Source organism: Panthera pardus, unplaced genomic scaffold (genome assembly GCF_024362965.1).
Source record: "Panthera pardus isolate Hobbes unplaced genomic scaffold, ASM2436296v1 HiC_scaffold_2, whole genome shotgun sequence".
Lineage (NCBI taxonomy): Eukaryota > Metazoa > Chordata > Mammalia > Carnivora > Felidae > Panthera > Panthera pardus.
This window is the reverse complement of record NW_026526765.1, coordinates 11,032,059-11,055,738: the sequence shown is the minus strand read 5'-3', so window position 1 is coordinate 11,055,738 and position 23,680 is coordinate 11,032,059. Positions and strand designations below refer to the sequence as shown.

Here is a 23,680-nt window from a genome sequence, read left to right as displayed (position 1 = left end):
AAATTTATGCACTGTGTGTTATTCACTAAAGAGGGAAAAGTATAATGTCTATTAGGAAATTTTCATGGAAAAATTAGATATAATTTAAGACTTTTTCTGCTGAACCGTGACTTATGGAAAACTTAGCCGACCAGGACATGTTATTTCCCAACCAGTTTGCATAATGCGAAGCCCCACTCCAGATCTCCAACCCTCAGTGGGGTCTATAGCCCCCAACTCTGCCTCCACCATATGCGCCGGCCCTTCCAGCTCTGCTCTTGGAATCACCACATTCCAGAATCCACCATACCATGCCTTTCTTGAGTTCCAGAATGCATGATCTATGCCCTGGAGCCCCCCCATGCCTGGCCCAGGTTTCAGAGGCCAGGAATCTGCCATTACCCCGCAGTGGTACCAGAGGTTTTAGGAAACCTGGCTTGTCACCTTCCAGGCGGGGCTCCTAGAACCGTCTGAGGCTTGCAAATTCTGTAGCATGCAGAGCATGCCATACCCAGGCCTCACGTGGGGGCCGCCGTATGGTGATCTCGCAAATGGGATAGCCACACCCAGAGCTGGGGCACTTTCAGGGACTTAAATGAACTGAATGCTGAAGGTCCTTCTTCCATTTTGTCTCTAGAATTCCATCTCCAGGACAGGGCACTCATGTGTTTACTCTGGTCTGGCACGTCCAGCTCTGCCTGTAGGATCCCTCACCCCTGCTCCCCTCTTCTTCCACGCCTTGACCAAGCAGGGAGGGCAGAAGCACTTGGCTTCTCATTCCTACTGGAGAACGTGCAGTTTTGGTCTAGATGCCTTTCTGGCTTTTTTTTAGACCAGACCTACTCCTTCTTCCCTGAGTCTGAGCTCTTTCCCATATCTCAAAACTCCTTCGGTACCCTCCAGGGGATTCCCCTGCTGACGACATAACTGGCTGTCTTCACGCCATCCCAAACCCCCATCGCCAGGCCAACCACGAAACCACTGGGTTCTAGGTCCTGGCCGCTCAATCTAGACCCTTATTGCTGTGCTGCATCCTGGTCCATTTCCTCCGGTCTAGACCTGAACCTACTAGGTTCTGGAACCCCCACATTTACCTTGGACCTCTTCTATTCCCAAATTGTGCCCTGCCCCTGCTTTGGTGAAGGTTCGGGATGGGAAGTGGGTGCTCACATATGCTGTGCTACGTCTGAGCATTTGATCTGCAGTTGGGAGGGCACAGTGTGCTCAGAGATGAAAACAAGCATCTACATTTAAGAATGCCTGGCCTCTCCCTCCTCTTGGCCTCCTCTCCTCTCTTCCCTCCCTTCTTTTCACTTCCTCTGTTCCTCCCTCCGCATATTACTATGCTTAGAACAAAAACACCGACATTATTTAACTCTAATTTAAAATAAATAAGTGTTTAATAAATACAGTTTCAGGAAACTAAATTAGAGTATAAATGGAATAATTCAGTTTATCCATGTTTTCTGTTTAGTAGTTTAGTTTGAAGTAGAAGAAAAAAAATCTTTATTATTATTATTAGTGTGATTATAAATTGTCAGAGGTTATAGTTTTTTTAAAAGTTTTGTAAGAAAGGCTTGAGGTGGAGCCCCTGGCTGGCTCAGTCAGTAGAGCGTGTGACTCTTGATCTTGGGGTTGTGGGTTCGAGCCCTATGTTGGATGTAGAGATTAGTTAAAACATAAAACATATTTTTTAAATTTTTAACATTTATTTTTGAGAGACAGAGAGACAGAGTGTAAGCAGAGAAGGGGCAGAGGGAGAGGAAGACGCAGAATTGGAAGCAGGCTCCAGGCTCTGCATTAGCAGCACAGAGGCTGATGTGGGGCTCGAGCCCACAAACCCTGAGACCATGACCTGAGCCAAAGTCAGACACTCAACTGACTGAGCCACCCACGTGCTCCAAAACATAAAAATAACATAAAGTAAATAACATGTTAATAAAAAAAGAAAAAGGAAGATTTGAGGCAATATGACAGGCAACATGGATGGTCCACTCAGTAAGAAGAACACAAAACATTTAATACAGAATGTGGCAATTCCCAACAAACAGACTCAGCTAACAGATTCCATGGGGAGGGTTGAAACAGCAAAGTTCTCAGATGCCCGTACATGCTGGCTGACAGAAAGCAGCTCAACCCTTTCTGTGGTTGTTACGTTTTACATTTAATTTTTTAAAAATTGTGAACAGTGCCAATTAACATTTTTCAAGGGACCAACAATAGTTTCCTTATTCAGCAGCACTCTATATTCCTCAAGAAAATATAAGGGGATATGTGAAATTTCAGAGCAATCAGTTTTATACTAAGATTTTAGATTTGGTGCTTGGTTTATTTCTTGGAAAGAGAAATAACTCAGGCTGCACTAGTCAAACCTAAATGATCTGAAGTTACAGTCAAGAAAACAACTCCAGATTATGATCTGAATATTATAGATCATTTTAGCCAAACTATTCTATAGATTAGATATTAAGTAAATTATTACTACGTGAACTAAATTATTGCCTCTGTTGCTTTATGCAAGGAATATTCTTTTATTTAAAATTTTTAAAATGTTTGTTCATTTTTTGAGAGACAGAGAGAGACAGAGCATGAGTGTGTGTGTGGGGGGGGGGGGGGTGGTGGTGGCAGGCAGAGAGAGACACACACACAGAATCTGAAGCAGGCTCCAGGCTCTGAGCTGCCAGCACAGAGCCCAACGCAGGGCTTGAACTCATGGACTGTGAGATCATGACCTGAGCCGAAGTCGGATGCCCAACTGACTGAGTCACCCACACGCTCCTATACAAGGAATATTCTTATGCTCGTAAAATGCGTTATACAAAAGTAGGGCTTTTTGTGTTCTAAGGCTCTTGTCCTTAGAGTGGTCAGATTCTCCAGAGAAGGTTTTCCCACAGTTTAGAGGGTATATGCCCTACCGCCAGTATTCTGGGAACTCCAAGGGAGAAGGGAGGTAATAGGCCTCAAAATTGAGCAGGTAAGTGTTCTTTCACCTGTCTTCATTGAGGTTCCTAGACCCTTCATGTGCGGATGTCCTCCAGTCTGGACCCTGTCTATTTTGCCCCCTAAAAAAATCAGCTTTCTCTTTTTCTTTAGCAGAGGCTCTTGTGTGAGCCCGTCTTCTCCATTTCCAGAGGAACATCTTAGCACCTACTCTTGAGTGTTTGATGTTATGGGGCATAAATCAGGTTACGTCTCAGGTTGCCTTGAATGCTACTTGAGGATTCAGCTTTCTTGAGTCTGCTTTAAATGTTACTGGTATTGTCTCCACCTTCACTGTCCTTGTACTTAAGAGTTCATGCCTTTAAAAATGTCTGTTTGAAGGGGTGCCTGGGTGGCTCAGTCGGTTAAGCGTCCGACTTCAGCTCAGGTCATGATCTCACAGTTTGTGAGTTCGAGCTCTGCATTGGGCTCTGTGCTCACAGCTCAGAGCCTGGAGCCTCTCTCAGATTCTGTGTCTCAGTCTCTCTCTGCCCCTCCCCCACTTGTGCTCCGTCTCTCTCTGTCTCTCAAAAATAAATAAAAATGTAAGACAAAAATGTTCGTTTGTTGTACTTCTCATGGAACATGGGAGGAGGTTGAGCTAAATGGATGCTTTCATCCAACCATCTGTACATGGCAGTGCTGTTACCTCTTTTGAGGCCTCACTGTGTTTTTTTTTTCACAGCTCCTACCATACATTATCACTGCAGTTGGCATGCTGGTATGTTGAGGGACAAGAAAAAATACACTTATCTCAACTAAACGTAATTGTATCCATAGATTTTTATCTGGATTAATTTAGTGCTTCTCTGTTAAATTTTAATTACTCAATTTCTAAAGGATGTCTTAATTTGAATCTCTGGGTGAAGCATGAAATAGCCTAATTTCCATTTATTCTTGTTGACTTAGGGGGGATGGGCACTTCTGCAGAACTGCCATCTGGGGCTCGATTTCATGGATGAGCTAATGGACATAATTGTAGAAACTGAGATCGTCCATGATGCTTTCCGCCTATGGATGACCACCGAAGTTCATAAGCACTTCCCCATTACACTCCTTCAGATGTCCATTAAATTTGCCAATGAGCCTCCACAGGGCCTCCGGGCAGGATTGAAAAGAACATACGGTGGTGAGTTGAGGAATACTTCCAAGTTTACAGGAGTTTTTGTGCTTCAGTTGTTTTCTTAAAGAAACGATAAAAACAATTAGTGACGATAGAGTTATAGCAGATTGTACTGTTGCTTAACCTGATGAGGAGAGAATAGCACTCTTTGTCATGCGCCATGTGGAACATGCTCTCGTGGCATGAGGGAGTCAGCTTGTGCTTAGCCCTTTTCTATTTTTTCTGTTTTTCCACGTTACTCTGCTTTGGTCTGTGCCGTTCTCCAGCTGGACACCTGCCTTTTTATGGCAACGTAATTTTGTCATTTATGGTCTTCATGCTCCGTATGTAAAGTTGGCCAGTAGCCTCTTCCAGGAGGAGAGGCTGAATTAAAGTTATGACCTGCCTCCATCACATGAAGCCGTCTGAACAATGTACAGGGTTTTTTTGGAGTTGCTAACAAGGCTCAAATTTCTGCCAACCTATAAGATAATGTGGGGATAAAATAGATGTGGAAGGATGAGGGCAGTAAAACAACAAAATTCTAAATAAAAAGCGTACAATATATATGTGTGTATATATATATATATATATATACACACATATATATATATACACACATATATATATACACACATATATATATATGTATATATATATATATAAAATAATTGTAGTTATTTGGGGAATATACTCAGCGTGTAGTAGGCTTCTATATACACTATTTTAATTAATAGTAAATTGTTAGTAGTGTATACAGAAGCCCATTGCAACCCGAGTACATGCTCCTAATAATAATAAAAATAGGGGCACCTGGGTGGCTCAGTCGGTTAAGTGTCCGACTTCAACTCAGGTCATAATCTCACAGTCCATGAATTAGAGCCTCGCGTCGGGCTCTGTGCTGACAGCTCGGAGCCTGGAGCCTGCTTCGGATTCTGTGTCTCCCTCTCTCTCTCTGCCCCTCCCCTGCTCATGCTCTCTCTCTGTCTCAAATATAAATAAAAACATTAAAAATTTTTTTTAAATAAAAAAAAATAATAAAATTATTAGTAGTAGCAATTTAAATAACAGTAGTCGTATTTATTTTACTGCCCTCATTCTTCCACCTCTAGTTTACCCCCACATGATCTTGTCAGATTGGCAGGCACTTGATCCATGTTAGCAAGCCCCCGGCCACCTCCCCCAATCTCTTTGCAGGTATTTCAGAGAAAGAGACCATCTGGACACCCAAAGGTTAATTATAATTGTTGTTGCATGAATGTGATAAAAATAATTCAAGATAAGTGAAGTTTGTTATCAGAAATGTACAAAAATGATTAATAAAGTATAACTGTAATAAAAAAAGAAAGATGTGCGAGTGATGGTACATTTTTTCACCCCCCCGACCACGACAGGTGTGAGTCAAGACCTGCTGGATGTGAGTGCTGTGGCCCAGTGGAAGCCCATGCTGTATGCCGTGGCTTTCTTGCACTCCACAGTCCAGGAGAGAAGGAAGTTTGGTCCCCTGGGGTGGAACATCCCCTATGAATTTAATCAAGCCGACTTTAATGCCACTGTGCAGTTCATCCAAAACCACTTAGATGACATGGAAGTCAAAAAGGTACTCTGTGCCCGCCATCTCATGCCACTGGCGATCGTGAGCGTAGGTGCCCGTGCCTGCCCAGCTTTGGGATTGATCCTGTAAGAGCGACGATCTTGTGTGGTTGCAGACATATCTCTAAGTCATGGCAACTGGATCACACTTGCCTCTTGATTTCAGATGAAAAAAAATGAACCAATTTTGATTATATTATTATTTCTCAAAACCAAGTTGAAATTACATGTAAGACAACTTGAAAAGTTCTACTGAGAGGGGGGAAATGGCTGAGAAAAGTTGTTTTCTAAAATCCTAAAAAATGAAAATTAAAGCCTAGATAATTTTTGAAGCATGTGCCTTTTAAAGAGCTCCCTCAATATTCTCAAAAACTATCTTCTTTTTTTCTGTTGAACTTAAAGTATGAAAGCGTATAGATGCACCAAAGGAGTCTATTTTAAATCACGAGCATGAGATTTGAGTAATGCTCAGGTTTGTCTGTGTAGATTTCTTCCTGCACATTTAACATTGCTAATAAAGAAGGAACAACTGGCATCGATGACCACAAATACGTAGACGTTCGTTGGTGGGGAAAACCAGGATGAGACCACAGTCAGTTGTACACAGCTTTTCTGTAAATTCCCCCAGGGCGTCTCCTGGACCACCGTCCGCTACATGATAGGAGAGATCCAATATGGGGGCAGAGTCACTGATAACTACGATAAGAGATTGCTGACCACGTTTGCTAAGGTCTGGTTCAGTGAAAATATGTTTGGATCAGATTTCAGCTTTTACCAAGGATATAATATTCCCAAATGCAACACCGTGGACGGCTATCTTCAATATATCCAGGTTTGTCAACTTCAGAATTTTATGCATAGAGCAAATATCTGCAGCCTTTTGACCATTTGGATATTTATTTACACTGCAAATACTGCTTTTGAAATAATTTTTAACGGTGATACATACTCTCACTGTAGGTGCTTCCTTCCTATGTTTCTATTCACCTAACAGTTAAAATGTTTATATTTGTTCTGAGTGTGTATTTTGTGTGAATGCCCTCCCTCCCTTCTCATTTATTCCTCAGTGAGGAATATTCTTTGGGGATAGGATAGGCCGGGCAGATTTTGAACTAGGGAAACCACACAAATCCCCTGGAGCTCTCCACTGTGAGATGTGAGACTTCAGGCAGCTGTAATGACTCATCCTGAGACCTTTGTTCCTTAATCCTGGCCCAGTGGAGGGCCTATGAGTATGTTCAGGAACCTGCTTTCCATAAACACTTCCTGTCTCAACCTGGGCACCGGTGACGTTCAGGGTGGGATTCTTCTTTGCAGTGGGGTATAACCATATAGAGTGGTTAGCAGCGTTCCTGGCCTCCCTCCACTAGATGTCAGTAGCACCCCCACCCAGTTGTGACAATCAAAAATGTCTCCAGACATTGTCCCCTGGGGGTGGCATCTCCCCAGGCTGAAGAGTACTGCTCTCAGAAGGAATAAGGTAGATTGTGACCGGAAATTAAGGGGAAAAGATCTGATTTGTGTTTCAAGGTGACTACATTTTCTGTCTCTATGCCTTGAATGCTTTAGATCATTATGTAGAATTCTCTTTTGCATCTATCTGCGATTTATCTCCAACTGAACAAACTGGAACACGACAGCCCCAAAGGGCTAAATTTATCAGTACATTTAGAGGTTCTGTGATTTATGTATGTAATGAGTTTATCATATATTATCACCTCTACACTTTTACTAATTCACATCAGCAAATATATTTGTTTTAACTGTACTATATATGTCTTTAAATCATCAGCACTGAATAGGAAAGTGCCTATGAAGATATAAATTTAGATATGCCTGTACATATCTTTATTTACATATACCTCATTGCCCAGTGAACTTGAGGCTGTTCATAAAATACATTATGTAAAAAGGAATAAAATAATGCAGGAGAGTGCAGGAACAATATGAAGAAGACAATAATAAAGTTTAGGATAATATTCACATGTAGAAACAAATATCAAATTGTAGGTACATTTTCTTTCTTTCAAATAGCTGAGTTCTTTGCCTGCTTTTTCTGCTTCTGATTGTCTCTTGCTGTCTCTGCATTTTTAAAAAATGTTTATTTTTGATACAGAGAGAGAGAGAGAGAGAGAGAGAGAGAGAGAGAGCGTGAGTGGAGGAGGGGCAGAGAGAGAGAGGGAGACACAGAATCTGAAACAGGCTCTAGGCTCTGAGCTGTCAGCACAGAGCCCGATGCGGGGCTCGAACCTACAAACTGTGAGATCATGACCTGAGCCGAAATCGGTCGCTCAACCGACTGAGCCACCCAGGCGCACCCACCACACCAACCTTTTTTTTTTTTTTTTTTTTTTTTTAAACTGTTTATCTATGTCTCTGCTTTCCCCTCGGACTTGGTTGCTCTCAATATTCCTCTTTGTTCCTAGTCCTCGTCTTTCTCTCTGGGACAGTACAGTTCCCGCTGGCAGCCTTCTTTGGGCCATAACTGCTAAAACTGTCATTGGCTGGCATCTCAAAAAACATAGTAACTGTTAGTTATACCACATTTATTTAAATGATTGGTTTGAATTAAATCAGACCTTCAGAAAACAAAATACTAATCCGTAGCTCCCTTTTCTTATTTCGCATATTCTAAAATAAGACAGTGTCTCTTTGATTACATTTGCCTGAGGTACAGCATTAGAGAACCATCAACTTCCTATGTTTCTCATTGTTCATCTTCTTTTGAGGCAACTTTTGATTGTTTTCTGGAGCAGTTATTGAGATTGTAGCCTGACACAAATACGAGATCATGTAACTACTCGGCTTTTTTGGGAGGAGATTACTTTATGTTCTTTCTTTATTTTAAAATTCAAATATAGTTGACACGCAATGTTACATTACCTACCTGAATAAAACCTACCTACCTTAATAAAAACATTTGTTTCTTAAGACGGTATAATTTACCTGGTGTTCATGTCGGCCGTCTGGGCTTCCCTGGGGTCTTTGTTGTTCAGAGCCTGCCTTCCTGCGACAGCCCCGAGGTGTTCGGGCTGCATCCCAATGCCGACATCACCTACCAGAGCAAGCTGGCCAAGGACGTGCTGGACACCGTCCTCAGCATCCAACCCAAGGACAGCTCTGGTGGAGGGGATGAGACCCGGGAGGCCGTGGTGGCCCGGCTCGCTGACGATATGCTCGACAAGCTACCCCCAGACTATGGCCCATTTGAGGTGAGTTGATGACATCCTGACAAGATGTCAGTGGTGGACGTGTCTGTCTTGTTGGGGGAGTGAGGAATAAGGAAGGAGGGCAAAAAGTGATTTTTCTGAAAGTGAAAGAATATTTAAAAACTCACTTCCTGAAGAACCAGCAAAGGAAGTTTTTATTTTTTATTTTTACTTATTTTGTTAAAGAAGTCTTTAATTTTTTTTTTTAACATTTATTCATTTTTGAGAGACAGAGAGAAACAGAGTGTGAGTGGGGAAGGGGCAGAGAGAGAGGGAGACACAGAAATGGAATCAGGCTCCAGGCTCTGAGCTGTCAGCACAGAGCCTGACGTGGGGCTTGAACGCATGTCGTTCAAGCGAGATCCTGACCTGAGCTGAAGTCAGATGCTTAACTGACTGAGCCACCCGGGTGCCCCAAAGTTTTTAAATCTATAAATGTAATCACTTCAAAGTATAAATGATAAAAGAAACCTGACAAGAATGTTGATGTTCATAACTAGGTTTTAAGTATGTACCGATGGGTTAGGATTGTTTTTCTAGAACTTTCCCTTGAGGTGCTTCACATTATCATTTGTTCAAAGGAAAGTAGTGTATTTTTAGAGTAAAGCACCTGATCATTTATTTTTTTATTTGAGAGAGAGAAAGAGGAAGAGAGGGAGAGAGAGCATGAGTGGGGAAAAGGGGCTGAGGGAGAAAGAGAGAGAATCTCAAGCAGGCTCCATGCTCAGTGTGGAGCCTGATGCAGGGCTCAATCCCATGACCCTGGCATCTTGACCTGAGCCCAGAGCGAGAGTCAGATGCTCAACCAACTGAGCCACCCAGGCACCCCAAGCACCTGATCATTAAAAAAAATGTTGTATAACATAATGCACACCTTAAGATTCCGGGCTTCTTAATTTCAGGGCACCTGTATTTATATCATTAATGCATTGCAGCTTCACAGGTTTTGAAAATTAATTTGTCTTTTTAAGATGTAAGTAACTTTTGTAAGCAAAATTTATGAGTAGGAAAGTTAATTTTTTAGGCAGTTTAGCAAATGTTACTGAAAAGATTAACCCTGAAGACATTTTTAAATCTTGGATAAAAACACAGGTGACTCACTTACTTTCCACATAGTTGTAATAGATGACCCAGACTAACCGTGTGACACTTTTGTCACAGGACCATCATGTTCCTTTATATATTGACCTTTTCTACCTGGTTTTCTGACAAGAATCTGCAGCATTTTGTTTCTTTAGCATCCTATTCTTTTCCACAAAGCATGTCCTTTTGGTTGCTAGTGCTATAGACTGAACTCAAGGACTTATCGCCAAGGGAATAATTTCCCCTGGAAAAAACTGATCACTTGCTTGGAGAAAATCAATACTCTTATCAGCTTTCATAAGCACCTCTCATTGTAGTACCAGGAAAGAGGTCATTCATATCTAACAGTGGTTGAAATATTTATGAGGCAATAAAAGTATCTAAAAATACCATAACAGTAACATAAATAACTGCGGTAACTAATGGGGTTTAGGAGAGTCCGCTCCCTTTGGCTGACTTTGTCGATGCTGCCTGAGGATAAAGCAACACGGCCCAGCAGGGTAGCTGATCGATCCATAGAAGAGTCTCAGTAAATACTTGTAAGATGGGAATGGATGGCTGGCTGGGTGGGTTGGAGGAAGAACGGATGAATGCTCTGATGGAAAGCACAGAAAGCTTTTAAAACAGAAGCCTAGTCTTTTGAAGCAGCCAGCAGAATGGTTGTGCATGTGTACCTGTCTGCTCGCGTGTGTCTGTGTGTGTGTTTGCAAGTCTTAGGCAGGCAGGTAAGTGAATGTTTCCCGGTAAGTGCAATTGCCATTTGGAAGGCTGTGTGGTTGTGGTCATGTGTTTCTCTTCTACTGCGAATGAATGGCTGCCTGTCCTCTCCCACATGGGATGAAAAATTGGCCGGTCATCTAACAGATGTTTCCTTTTATATTTCTTCTTTGTTTTCTGGCAGTGAAAAAAAAAATCTTAACCATTGATGGGATTGTAAGATTTGGGGTCTTTTTGGCAGCCCCAGGGTACCAGTTACATACACGTTTGTAGCTGTCACATTTTTAACACATGTTCAATGTCTCCATGGCAGGTGAAAGAGAGGCTGCTAAAGATGGGGCTGTTCCAGCCCATGAACATCTTCCTCAGGCAGGAGATAGACAGAATGCAGAGGCTGCTGACTCTGGTCCGCACCACCCTGACGGAGTTAAAACTTGCCATCGACGGCACTATCATCATGAGCGAAAATCTACGAGATGCACTGAATTGCATGTTTGATGCCAGAATTCCTGCTCAGTGGAAGAAAGTATGTTTTAGTCCGCTCTTATTCTACCTAATCACTTTATTGTTGTAAATAGCTGTGATTGGCAGGTGGAAAGCTTTGGAGCGTAATTTACTTAAAAGGGTTCTTTTGTTTAGGGACTAATCCCCTTACTTGCTTGTATTTTGGGAGGGTAGGTAGGAAAGGAGACTACTTAGCGTCTCCCACATATCAGGCACTCTGCTAGGCCATTGCATGTGTTATTTCATTTAAATTTTGCATTTATTGCCCTCATTTTGCAGGTAAAGAATGTGAAATTGGGAGATGCTAAGTCTTTTCCCAGATCACACACCTAAGAAGTCCAAGAATCAGAATTTAAACCCCAGCTCCGTTGGACTTCAAAGCCCACGATGTTAGGTTTATAGAAAGAAGTGTTCCTACACACACACATGCACACAAACACACACACACGCACGCACCAAAGAGAAACATTTTTCCCTGCTCTGCCTGGAGATAGTGAGCAAGTATATCTCCAGGTAACAAGAAAATGATTTAACAATATGCTTACTGATCACATGCTGGTGCTTGTGCTCAATGACAAGATGTGCTTTTGGTAAATACTTGTCTACTTGGAGTAGTAAAAGGAGTACCTGAGTATCTTTACCAAGCATTTCATGCATTGTGGGAGGTTGTAAAGATTTGGGGGTGTGGCAGGAGGGTTTGAGAGGGCAGGAGGCAGGGGCCAGTTGTAGGGGAAGATACGGGAAGGCAACATCTAGAAAAGGGATTGGGTCGTGCAGTGACTGGACCTTTGGCCTTTTGCAAGCTGCTCGGGTAAATGGGAAGGTGAGACGTGACAGGGTTGGGACTGGCAGCCTCTCCCAGAAGAGACTCACTTAGCACTGGCACTCAGACATCTCACCCAGGGCTTTAGAAATGTAGGATCAGCTTTGCCCAGACTCCATCATATCCTCACCTCTAATGACTTCGTTCCCAAAGGTGGAGAGTTTTCTATCTGGACTGACTTTCCTCATTGGCCAGTGACAGAGGGAGAGCCTTCCTGGTCACTGGCCATTGCAGGTTCATTCCTCACCGAACCAGCCCTCTCTACTTGGTCAGCACCTAGAAGGCTCTGGAACAGGGATCCTTGCCACGAGGCACCTTCACATAAACAGTTCCCTGTGCCTCACGTCAAATGTCGTATAAACACATCCCTTTCAGTTAACATGTCTATAAAGATAGGATAGAATGAGTTACCTAATTTTAAAGTGTGGTCTTTTTGGGGCGCCTGGGTGGCTCAGTCGGTTAAGCGTCCGACTTCGGCTCGGGTCACGATCTCCCAGTCCGTGAGTTCGAGCCCCGTGTCAGGCTCTGTGCTGACAGCTCAGAGCCTGGAGCCTGCTTCGGATTCTGTGTCTCCCTCTCGCTCTTACCCTCCCCTATTCATGCTCTGTCTCTCTCTGTCTCAAAAATAAAGAAACGTTAAAAAAAAATAAAAATAAAGTGTTGGTCTTTTTATACAGGTTTGTATTCTATTCAACTTATTATCAGTCTTTGGAATCTCATTATCTCTTGAAAAATAGGCAAATTAAGTCTTAAGAATTTGAAATTCAAGTGGTATATATCTACATAGGATGATCACTACATTTATTCATACATAAAGTATTCCAGTTATAATAAAATGATATAAAACATGATTTGGAGATACCTACCAGGACAGCTGCTGATAACACTAAGGACATATCCATCCCACTGTAATAATAGAAGTTCCACATGTGAATTCAGGCAGCATGTCACAGGCAATGAATGGAATTAATTTGTTGGTGGTAAGGGACCTGTGTTTCCGTTTCTGCTCCTTCATCAGAGGAAATAAAAGTTCATTCTAAGGGACAAGAACTTCAGAAAATAACTGTTGTTTGCCTCATTAAAAATGAGAAGTGGAGAAAGGTATGATTTATCATCCACAGAATATATTTTAAAGGGGCCACAAGCACATTTATGGAAATAGACATCCTGTTTTGCAGTGTATCTATTAAAAATATAACCTGACGGGGAAAGAAAACATGTAACCTGAGGAAAAAATAGTGGAAACCTATTTAATTCAATTAATTGTTTTCATTACTTTATAGCAGAATTGACAGTGAATATATTTGTACGTGGAAGGTGATTCTGTTGACATCAGAACCTTGAGCAGCATACTGAGCGCTGAATTGATTTGGTATTCATGGGATCATTAGCTGATTCTGTTGTATCTTAATATCAGTAAGGAGGAAGAATAATTTGAAAACTTAACTGTCAAAACCCAAGGGAAATTCCTGTCTTAGGGACTTCTAAATTCTAAAAGTGAAATTGATATTTCATAATTTTTTTTTCTGTGAACATAGCTAGTTACACAGCAGAATTTGATTATTTCAACATATGCATTTCAGGCATCCTGGGTTTCAAGTACCTTGGGTTTCTGGTTTACTGAGCTTATAGAGAGAAACTGCCAGTTCACCGCCTGGGTTTTCAATGGCCGACCCCACTGCTTCTGGATGACAGGTTTTTTTAACCCCCAAGGATTTTTAACTGCAATGCGTCAGGTAAGAGCTCCCATTTGCACCTGTTGTGTTATTATGATTTTCTTCTACAAGGTTTTCTTCTGCCAGTATAGTTTTAAAGACTATAATGACACAGAGAATGGCTGTCTCTCTTTGGCCCCAGCAATGACATTGTCCTGAAAGTAAATACAGCAACTTGTTCTCAGGCCGCTAGGTTGAATTTCAAAGTATTTATTTGGTATTTTCATATTTGATATTTCTTTTTTAAAGTATAAGTGCTTAAATTAGGACACGGGTACTGTTTATGACACAATTTTTTTAAGTACAATTCTACTTCCTTTGAATTAGGGTAATCCGGGGTTCCGCTTTGATCCCCGTGATGCTCTTCATGTGAAGATAAACCTCTAATTGTTCCCTTCGCCCTTTGCTCTTGTTCTTGTCCTGAGCAGGAAATAACTCGGGCCAACAAAGGCTGGGCCTTGGACAATATGGTGCTTTGCAACGAAGTCACCAAGTGGATGAAGGATGACATTTCTGCCCCTCCCACAGAGGGTGTCTACGTCTACGGCTTGTATCTTGAAGGTGCAGGCTGGGACAAGAGGAACATGAAACTCATCGAATCCAAACCAAAAGTGCTCTTTGAATTGATGCCCGTCATAAGGATTTACGCAGAAAACAACAGTAAGTTGTCTTACGCATTCAGGGATGGTGGGCATTATCAGATTGGATAATGTTATAAACACAGGATCTCATTATTCTTGCTATCATGTCATGAGGACTTTATTATTTTATCAACTAGCTTCACATTCGCCCCATGTTTAATGAGTACTTACTGGCTGCTAGGCACTATTTTGAGTGTTATAGGGGAGACGATGGTTCTAGATAGTTCTTTCCTATCTATTAAAGCAGGTGAAATATGCATGGATGCTCATGAAACATTAGCTTATGAGATAAGGAGCAAGTGTTTGGAGGAGTTAACAGATGTTAGGAAAGGAAGGTGGGTAAGAGTGGGAAGAAGGGGTCAGGGGCGGGGTCTCAGGAGCAGGGTCTGGACAGGGGGTGGAAGGATGGATAGGATGAGGTGGGGCAAGTGGTGGAAGGAAGACTGCTCAGGGCCCACCGGAGGTGCCAGCTCTCCCAGCTTGGAGAGTTAAGCCAGGTTGGAAAAGCCAGATTGAATTCAGGGACGTGTCGCTTCACCCAGTAGCTGGCGGTAAAATGCTGGATTCGTATTTCAGCCTGTGAACATAGCACGTCTATGAAACACACGTTTTTCCACTTTGGCAAAGTTCTGTTTGACAAGTCTAAAAACACCTAAACTGGTTTCCACCATTGGCCCGATGTGTTCTGGAGGCTTTTGTTACATTTTACTCAGCTAATATCTCCTCCTATATGTCCTCCTTCTATATGTTCTCCTCCTATGTGTCCTATACTTAAGGTGTAGAACATGATGTTCTGATGTAGATATACATATATGGCGAAATGATCGCTAGAAGCCATACACTCTGGAGGTGGCCATGGTAGTGGAAGCCAAGGAAGTACTGATTTTGTGACCAAAACACAAAAGATTTGTCTTTAAACAAGGAAGGAGTAGACAGTTTCTCCTGGAAAGATCAGTTTCTCCTGGAAAGATAGTTTCTGGTATCCCCATCCCTTAGATAAATACCACATTTGGAAACGGGTCAAGGGAAGAGAGTTTATAAACTATGAATATTTCTTTTTTAGGCAAATATTTGCTGGGTGCCTAATATATGCCAGCCACAATCTTAGGTGCAAAGGTCACAAAGATAACGATGAACCAGATCCTGCCCAGAAGGGATTCCGTCTAGTGAGGGAGACTTACAAGGAAATCAATAATTAAAATAGAACTTGACACATGTTAAAATAGAGATACAGTCAGGATGCTCAGGGAGCCTAGAAGGAGTACATGACGATGCCTGCGAGGTCAGCGGAGACTGCTTTTGAGAAGTGCTTTGAGGCTAAGAATGAGTGTAAGAGAAGTTGGCGATAGACTTTTCTTGGCTAAGGCAAATAGCGTTAGCTCGCTTGGTCATTCAGTGAGTGTTTATCTGGTATTGGCCATCTGCCGTGCTCGACTCAGGTGCTGGGGGTGCGACAGTGAAAAAAGACCAGGCACCATCCACGTTCTTAAGGAACTCAGTGTCAAGGAGGGAAGGGCAGCCAAAAAGAGGCAAATACAGTTGCTCCTTGTTACTCATGGATTCTGTGCTTATGAATTCACCTCTACTTGAAAATTTTTTCGTGATGCTTGTGGCTTGGTCATTTGCAGGCATGCACAAAGCAGCAAAAAAATGTGAGTCGCCCCACAGGCATGTTCCCACCTGAGGTTGAATAAGGTGACGCTCTGCCTCCTTGATCCACTCCTGCTGTAAACAAGTGTCCTTTTTGTGGTCTATGTAGTATTACGGTTTCCACGCTTTTGTACTTTGCACTGTTTAAGGTGGCCCAAGCACAGTGCTGAACACCAGGGCTATCTGCTGTTCCTCAGCGCAAGAAGGCTGTGATGTGCCTCATAGAGAAAATACGTGTTAGGCGAGCTTTCCTGAGGTGTGAGTTCAAGTGCCGTGAGTCCAAAGCCAGTGAATCAACAAAATATGTTGGAAAGATATCTTTAAACAAACACACGCCTAAAATAAGGCTATGTATTGATGGGTTGGCGGAGCTGTCGTGACCAGAGGCCGGCAAGAACCTGCCCTGCCTGTATTTCCTCTTGGAGCAGTGGTTCAGTAGTTTCCAGTTCAGTGGTCACAGAGACTTTACATACCTAAGTCCCATGATAATGGCAGTTGACTATAAATGGACATACTGGCTTTAGACAGCTCTTTCTTATGAAGAAAATACACACACGCTAGGCCAGGGAGCTGCTAATTTAGGGGCCGGGGGAGAGACCTGTGAGGAAAGAACACTGAGCCGAGATTCAGCTGACAGAGGGCAGCATGCTGATGTCCGGGAGCAAGGGTGGGGGTGCAAATGCGTGAGGTAGCAATGGATGTGCTGTGTGTGAGGAGGAGAAGGATGGCACGTGAAGGAAGAGGGAGCCCGTGAAGAAAGCGGGGCATCAGAAAAGAAGAAGGAAGGTGCTCGGTAGGGTCCTTGATGCACGGTGTTGCTGCACGTACCCCGAGTGCATCCGACAGGATAAACGTGTCTGGTTGAGCCCGGACCAGCGCACTGCCTGCGGCTTCGTATTTATTGGGTTGTGTCAAGACCTGGGGCCATGGTTAGTTTAGAGAAATAATCAGTACGTGTTCTTTTACCCAAAATTAATTATTTTAGAAAATTTGCTTTATCGCATCACTGGATCTAGTCAACCAGTTGCAAAAACATTTCCCGCAGAAAGTAAAAGAAGAATCTTCCTCACGTTCAGTCAGGTGTTACTTTTATGTGTCTTGTGACTAAGCGGTGAAAGCCCATTGCAACATGACTTTGAACATCTCAGCAGGGTGTTAATAAAATAATTTTATAGTACAGGCACTTCTTTATTATTTAAGAACACATTTTTATAGAAGGATTGTACTCACCCTGCTGGGAATTAGTCAGCGGTGAGGTTCATTAGCAGCAGGTTAAGAGAGAAAATAAAAAGCAAGGAAAAAGTGACTAACTTAAAAGTGCTAAAAAAAAAAAAAAAGAGAAAAACTGTCATTCTTTTTTTTTTTTTTTGGTTTCAATAGGAGTTGGTGCAGGAGTGTTTTGCCAAATAGCTTTGTTGCCAGAGAAGTGTTTTTTAGCGATGAAAAGCTAAAATTCCATTGCTATTTTCATATTATAAATCTAATTTTCATTTAATTTTGATAACTGAATAAGGCTCCAATTGAGATAAAGAGGTGTAGCATCACTAAAGACCAAAGGACACTCCAAAAATACAGTGATTTAAAGTTAAAATTCTTATAATAAATTGGTTCCATGTTAACATGAAGGGCAATTTTCAGTTTAAATAATTCATCATTGAATTTTCCATACAAGACTGGTTTGTTTTAGAAAGAAGTCTAGGTATTTATGTTGACTTTAGAAGTTGAGCGATGTGTCCCCAAATGCTTATTTTATTCGTGTTTCTTATTAGGACATCATGAGAAAGTCACCCAAAAAGTGTGAAATTCACCAGAAGGGCAAAGCTTCCCACATCCACTCAGGCTCCTTTGCCCTCAAAGGAAGTTGAAAAGAGGCAGACATGGGGAAAGAAATGTACCTTTGGCCAGTAGGGTGAGAAGGATCTCACCCTAGGTGAGGACACCCTAGGTGTCCGCAGATAATGAGGAAAAAAGTGAAAAGTGTTTCTAAGAATATCTTGTGACCCATCCTGATCCAACAGTGTGCAGATATGGGGCTGGGGGTGGGAATAGCTCCATGGGGTGACCGGGAGGTGGAGACCTCCTGACTCTTGAACCCCATGCATTTGATCCACCTTCTGTGTGTAAACTTGGGACTCAGTTAACGTCATGAGGAAGATGAGTCTGGGAAATTTGTTTCAGTGAAAAGATAAGAATACATGTATATGTGTGCATGAGTGTGTGTGTGCACGCATGTGTGTGTGTGGAAAGAGAGAGAGGAGAAACCTAACACATCTTGGGTGCCTACTGCATTCCGGGCATTATACTATGCCAGTCGTTCTCATATATTAACTAACATAATCTTTACAAGTCTGTAAGGTATATCATGTCTAATTTGCAGATGGGGAAATTAAGGTGTAGAGATGTATGTAATTTGCCTGTGATTCCCAGCTACCAAAGCTGATGTCAGAATCATGTTTGTTTGTTGTGGGATGAATGCAATCCTCTGGCAATTTCTGTGGTTGATGTTCTACTTCAGACTATGCATTTAGGGAGTCTCTGTGTTGTCAGGGATGAAGCTTCAAAATGAAGGCTAAATTAAAGGGTGCCTGGGTGGCTCAGTCGGTTAAGTGTCCCAACTCTTAATTCCGGCTCAGGTCATAATCTCATGGTTTGTGAGATTGAGTCCCATGTCCATGCTGTCAGCATGGAGCCTGCTTGGAATTCTCTCTCTCTTTCTCTCTCTCTCTCTCTCTCTTTCAATAAAGAAACATTAAATGAGGACAGCTTCTTTACATTTTGAAGTCATAAGTTTATTTTTCTCAGGTACATGGTGAAGTAGACAGAGAAAAAGTCACTGCTCTCACTCCCTGTGGCTCCCTCCCTGCATGCTGCAGGCTAAAGGTGGTCACCTCCCCTGCCAGAGGGATGGGCACAGCTTCTCAGATAAGAGATAGCCTGCATATTTGCATTGCATTTCTGGTTTGATTACCCTGGTAATTAGTCATGTGGCTTTGGAAGAGTCTCAAAGATACCGTATATTGAAGTCACGTATCTAGTTATCTCTGATTCATTTTCACACCTTCCTGCAAAGACATAGAAGTAGACACACACACATATTGATCCCCACTATTGCTGAGATTAAGGGCTAGGCTCTTGAGCCATTCGGGCCAGGTTTGATTCTTACCCTATCACCTACAGCTTCGTAACCTTGGACGGATGGCTCACCTAGTTATGTTCCAGTTTTCTCATCTGCAAAATGGATTTAATAATGCTACCTGTCCCATAAGTTTGTTAAGAGCATTAAACCAACAATGTCTAGCACATAGTTATCATACAATAAATAATTTTGCTATGACTACCGTTATTAATATGTTAACTCACGTGTTTGTTGTGGGATGAAAAGAAATACATTGAGTGCACTATTTAATCACTTAAATGTTATTTGCGAAGAGGAGTTGAATACAGGAATGATTTAAAGGTGGTCTAGGGAATCTCTATGTGACTTGGTTGTTTTAGATATTAGAAGAAACATGGTATAATGGTATACTAGCATTTGGATGAAAAATGTAGGCTAGAGAAGGAAGTGACATAGTCAGAAAATAACACTCCCTCAAGGTGTCTTTTTAAAACCCTTTGGATCTTAAAGCATAGAGCTCACCAATTTAGACAGCCTCTTTTCTTTACTCCTCCTTCGGGAACCCTGAGGCTTTAAACACATTTAGCTGATTTGTTCTGCCTACCTAGCATGTGTATTTTTTGTCTTCTAAGTTATTTGTCTAACTAGGGCTAATGGTTTTGAATCCTCCATTTATGTGGTTATGTAGTGTCTGTCAGCACTTTGACTATGAAATTATATTTTTGGTGGTTTCTCATCCTGCTGAAGAAGTTTGCTACATACTGTGACTAGGCATGGGCACCATCGGTTCTGAAGCAATTAAAAATAAATAAGATTGGATAAATAGATCAGAGAATTGTTTTTCACCTTATTGAAAAGAATGCTATTTTTTCCCAATCTTTCTTTTCTTTTGGGACTAAAATCCAAGTAGTCAAACACTTCCCAAGGTGTAAGTATTATAATTATCATTTGGTACAAATGCGAGACTTCAATGGGTTAGTTACTTCAGGATTTATGATGTTAGTCAAATTTGCATCAAGAAGAACGATACTTAACATTTATTCCACATTTACAGATCCCAGGATTAAAGGATTTAAATCTCTCCATCGGTATTATTGGTATTAACTACACTCCATGACTTCACTGTCATTCACTTATTTCACCAGAATTTTTCATATATTTCATATATTTCATATATTTGCCTAATATATTATATATATTAGTTCTACTAATCATTCTATACTAATGATATTCTCATGATAATTAAAAAAATAACGCCTAGACTTAAAAGGTAGGTGTTACAAAATTAGGCGTTACATTAATGTAGCTTGTTTCTAATGATAAATTTCATGGGATTAAGCAAACACATAGTTTTAAATTACTGTCAAATGTCTATGAGTTTGTTTTAGAACAGGGTTCCTCGGCCTTGGCATTATTGACATTTCTGGTCAAGATGCCCTTTGTCGGGAAGGGTGGTCCCGCGCATTATAGGGTGCTGGCAGCATCTCTGGTCTCTACCACTAGATGCCAGTATCAGCCCCACAGTTGTGATAACCAAAAGTGTCTCCAGATGTTCACAAATGTCCCCCGAGAGTAAAATAATCCTTGGTTAAGAATCACTGCTTTAGAATGCCTACTTTATATTGAAACTTATGTATAATACTATCGTATTCAAGTGTTTAACTTCTCCCAATAAAATTAATTATAGTGGAGGTATCAAAACACATGGCCTAGAGGCACCTGGGTGGCTCAGTCAGTTAAGCATCCAGCTTCAGCCCAGGTCATGATCTTGCAGTGAGTTCAAGCCCCGCGCAGTGCTCTGTGCTGACAGCTTGGAGCCTGGAGCCTGCTTTGGATCCTGTGTCTCCCTCTGTCTCTGCCCCTACCCCACTCATGCCCTGTCTCTCTTTCCCTGTCTCAAAAATGAATAAACATTAAAAAAAAATTAAAACACACACACACACACACACACACACACACGGCATAACAGGTTGAATATTTTATTGGGTCAAAAAATAAGATCTTAATTTCAGGTAGTGGCTTGCTTTTGTAATTTGTTAGAAAAAGATAAATTATTGAGCAAGTTCGTTTTGGGAAATAAATTCAGTGACTTCGGTACGTTAACATTGCATGTAGAGAGTTGCTTTTGCCATGTTTCAGTGCCCACGTGTGTCACACGAATTCACCAAAGCAAAGTTATCCTCTTAGTTAAATGTGTTTTCATCTCAATGCTTCTATGAGGATCATTTATAATACTGGCCTTCCAGAGGAGTACAAGGATGGGTGCAGACAAAGTGTTTGTGCTGAAACAATTTATAATCTAGAAAAGAAGAGGAAATGATGTACTGCTTCCTGAGATGGATGTTTTGAGATGTGCAGATAAACTACGCGAGCAGTGTAGATTTAACAAGGAGCTGATGCACTTGAATTTCAAGGCTACTCAATGCAGAGGCTTCTTCCAAAGCCTAATTTAGTATTTTTACGTTACGCTGTCTTAAAGCCCTGTGCCTCTCCCCCTCCACTGTGTAAGTATAAGGACCCACAAGACCGGGATCTGTCCCTGATCATGGGGTGTCCAAGACCGGAGAGAGTGAGCCTTTGCTTAGGGATGAATGCATTAGAAAGGATCTTTGCAAGGTGGACATACGTAGGTTGCCTTTCCTTGCATATGGAGTTTTGAAAACTCCATGTGTTCATCTACCCCAAAAGGATAGATTGCATCTCACGGAGCTGAACTGTATCACAGCTCTGCTTCTCAGCCACTTCTGTTCCTCTGCACCCGTGGATAATCCCCAGCCCGTGATAGGGGTGGGGAACATCCTCTGTCCTGTGATTTCATGTGTAGTTTAGACTGTGGCACAGAGCGTTGAAGGCAGGATTTTGAAATAATAATCATAATATAGTGAAACCCTAGTGAGCATTGGTGCTGGACATTGATTAAAGGTGGCAGGTGCCTCGTGCCAAAGGCAAGCCATGAAGGGAAAATGGAGAGAGTGTGCATGCACAAGATTTGTTGGAAAATAAAGGAGAAAGGGTGGAGGGGGCATGGTGAATTGACAGGTGGGAAGGAAGCAATTGAAGGTTTGTGGCCATAGCGAGCAGGCAGGTGTTACTTTCAAGGACATGGGACAAAGGGCCAGCAGGGAACCTGAAGACACCTGGGTGTTTGTCATGCCTGCGGGAGACCCGCAGTTGTGTCTGCTTCACATCTAGGGGTTGACTGACCTCGGAAAGAATTGCTCTCATTCCTTTGGAATGATCTGTAGAATGTGCAAATTTGGCTCTGTGCTGTTTGGGCTGCTTAAATTAAAAATTCACCAAGTTTTGTTTTTGTTTTTGTTTTTATGAAATTTTTTGTAGCTTTAAGAGATCCTCGGTTTTATTCCTGTCCCATTTACAAGAAGCCAGTCCGAACGGACTTGAACTACATCGCCGCTGTGGACCTCAGGACGGCCCAGGTCCCTGAACACTGGGTGCTCCGTGGGGTTGCCCTGCTCTGTGATGTCAAGTAACGTGGGGTGTGCCCCCCACCAATACTTCAGAAAATGCAGGATCCGAATTATCCTAACCTTTACCTTTCTGTGAGTGCTGGACAGTTTTTAAATCAGGTTGATCATGTAGTTCATGAGCTGGTTAGGTTTTCCCTGCTCATTGGTTGGATGCTTAATTACGTGTTACCTGCTTCATCCTTAATGACCAATCGCTGTGTTTGTTGAAGAGTTATTTGGTGATTGAAAAGCAAAATTTACAACTTCCCAATGACGTGCAGCCCTCAAATCCACAGTAATACATTCAGCTCTAAAGCCTCAGTAGGTCAAGCAGACATTTCCTTGAAATGAAGGGATTCTTCTTCTGCTAATGTGGTTCCAAGGTATCACTAGGTTTGTGCTGACTTTGCTTCCAGGGCCTTTCACTTTTGCATCAGGTTAAGAGATTTGTTTTCATGGCTCCAAGAGCCAATTGGAAAGACCTTTTTAAAAATGGAAGGAAATAGAAGGATGGATTAAGAATGTGAATAGAGGGTCGCCTGGGTGGCTCAGTCGGTTATGCATCTGACTTCTGCTCAGGTTGTGATATCACAGTCTGTGAGTACGAGCCCCACATCAGGCTCTGTGCTGACAGCCTGGAGCCTGGAGCCAGCTTCGCATTCTGTGTCTCCCTCTCTCTGCCCTTCCCCCACTTGTACTCTGTCTCTCTCTCTCTCTCTCTTTCTCAAAAATAAACATTAAAAAATTAAAAAAAAAAGAATGTGAATAGAGTAGACAATTCATGTAATCCTATTGAATGAATGTATAATGTTCAACTCCGCTGATAATTAATAATGAGATACTAACTGATACTTGTTATAATAAAAAAATTAAAGCTGAAAGTGAATCGTGGTGGGGTCTTTGTAAACGTGATGCACTCAGAGATTCCTACAGTGCTGTAAACCAACTCATCCTTTTTGTAAAACAATTAAATAACCAAGCACAGAAAGAACCATAAAAATGTTCACAGGCTTTGATCCGTATTTTCTCTCCTGGAAACCTATACCAAGAAAACAATTTAAAAGACTGAAATAGATTACATATCAAAATGTATTTAATAACAG

At 41.9% G+C, this 23,680-nt stretch overlaps 1 protein-coding gene across 2 annotated transcripts in view; it reads left to right on the top strand.

Moving 5' to 3' along the window:
• DNAH5 (dynein axonemal heavy chain 5) overlaps positions 1–23,458 on the top strand; it is a 283,307-nt gene extending 259,849 nt beyond the window's left edge. For both annotated transcript variants that reach the window (XM_053906889.1, XM_053906888.1), the window contains exons 72-79: positions 3,868–4,087; positions 5,455–5,660; positions 6,282–6,485; positions 8,650–8,865; positions 10,976–11,188; positions 13,573–13,725; positions 14,133–14,364; positions 22,450–23,458. In XM_053906889.1, coding sequence (XP_053762864.1) covers positions 3,868–4,087; positions 5,455–5,660; positions 6,282–6,485; positions 8,650–8,865; positions 10,976–11,188; positions 13,573–13,725; positions 14,133–14,364; positions 22,450–22,601 — 1,596 coding nt within the window. In that variant the 3' untranslated portion in view covers positions 22,602–23,458. The remainder of the gene's footprint in view (positions 1–3,867; positions 4,088–5,454; positions 5,661–6,281; positions 6,486–8,649; positions 8,866–10,975; positions 11,189–13,572; positions 13,726–14,132; positions 14,365–22,449) is intronic.
• The last annotated feature ends 222 nt before the right edge of the window (positions 23,459–23,680 follow it).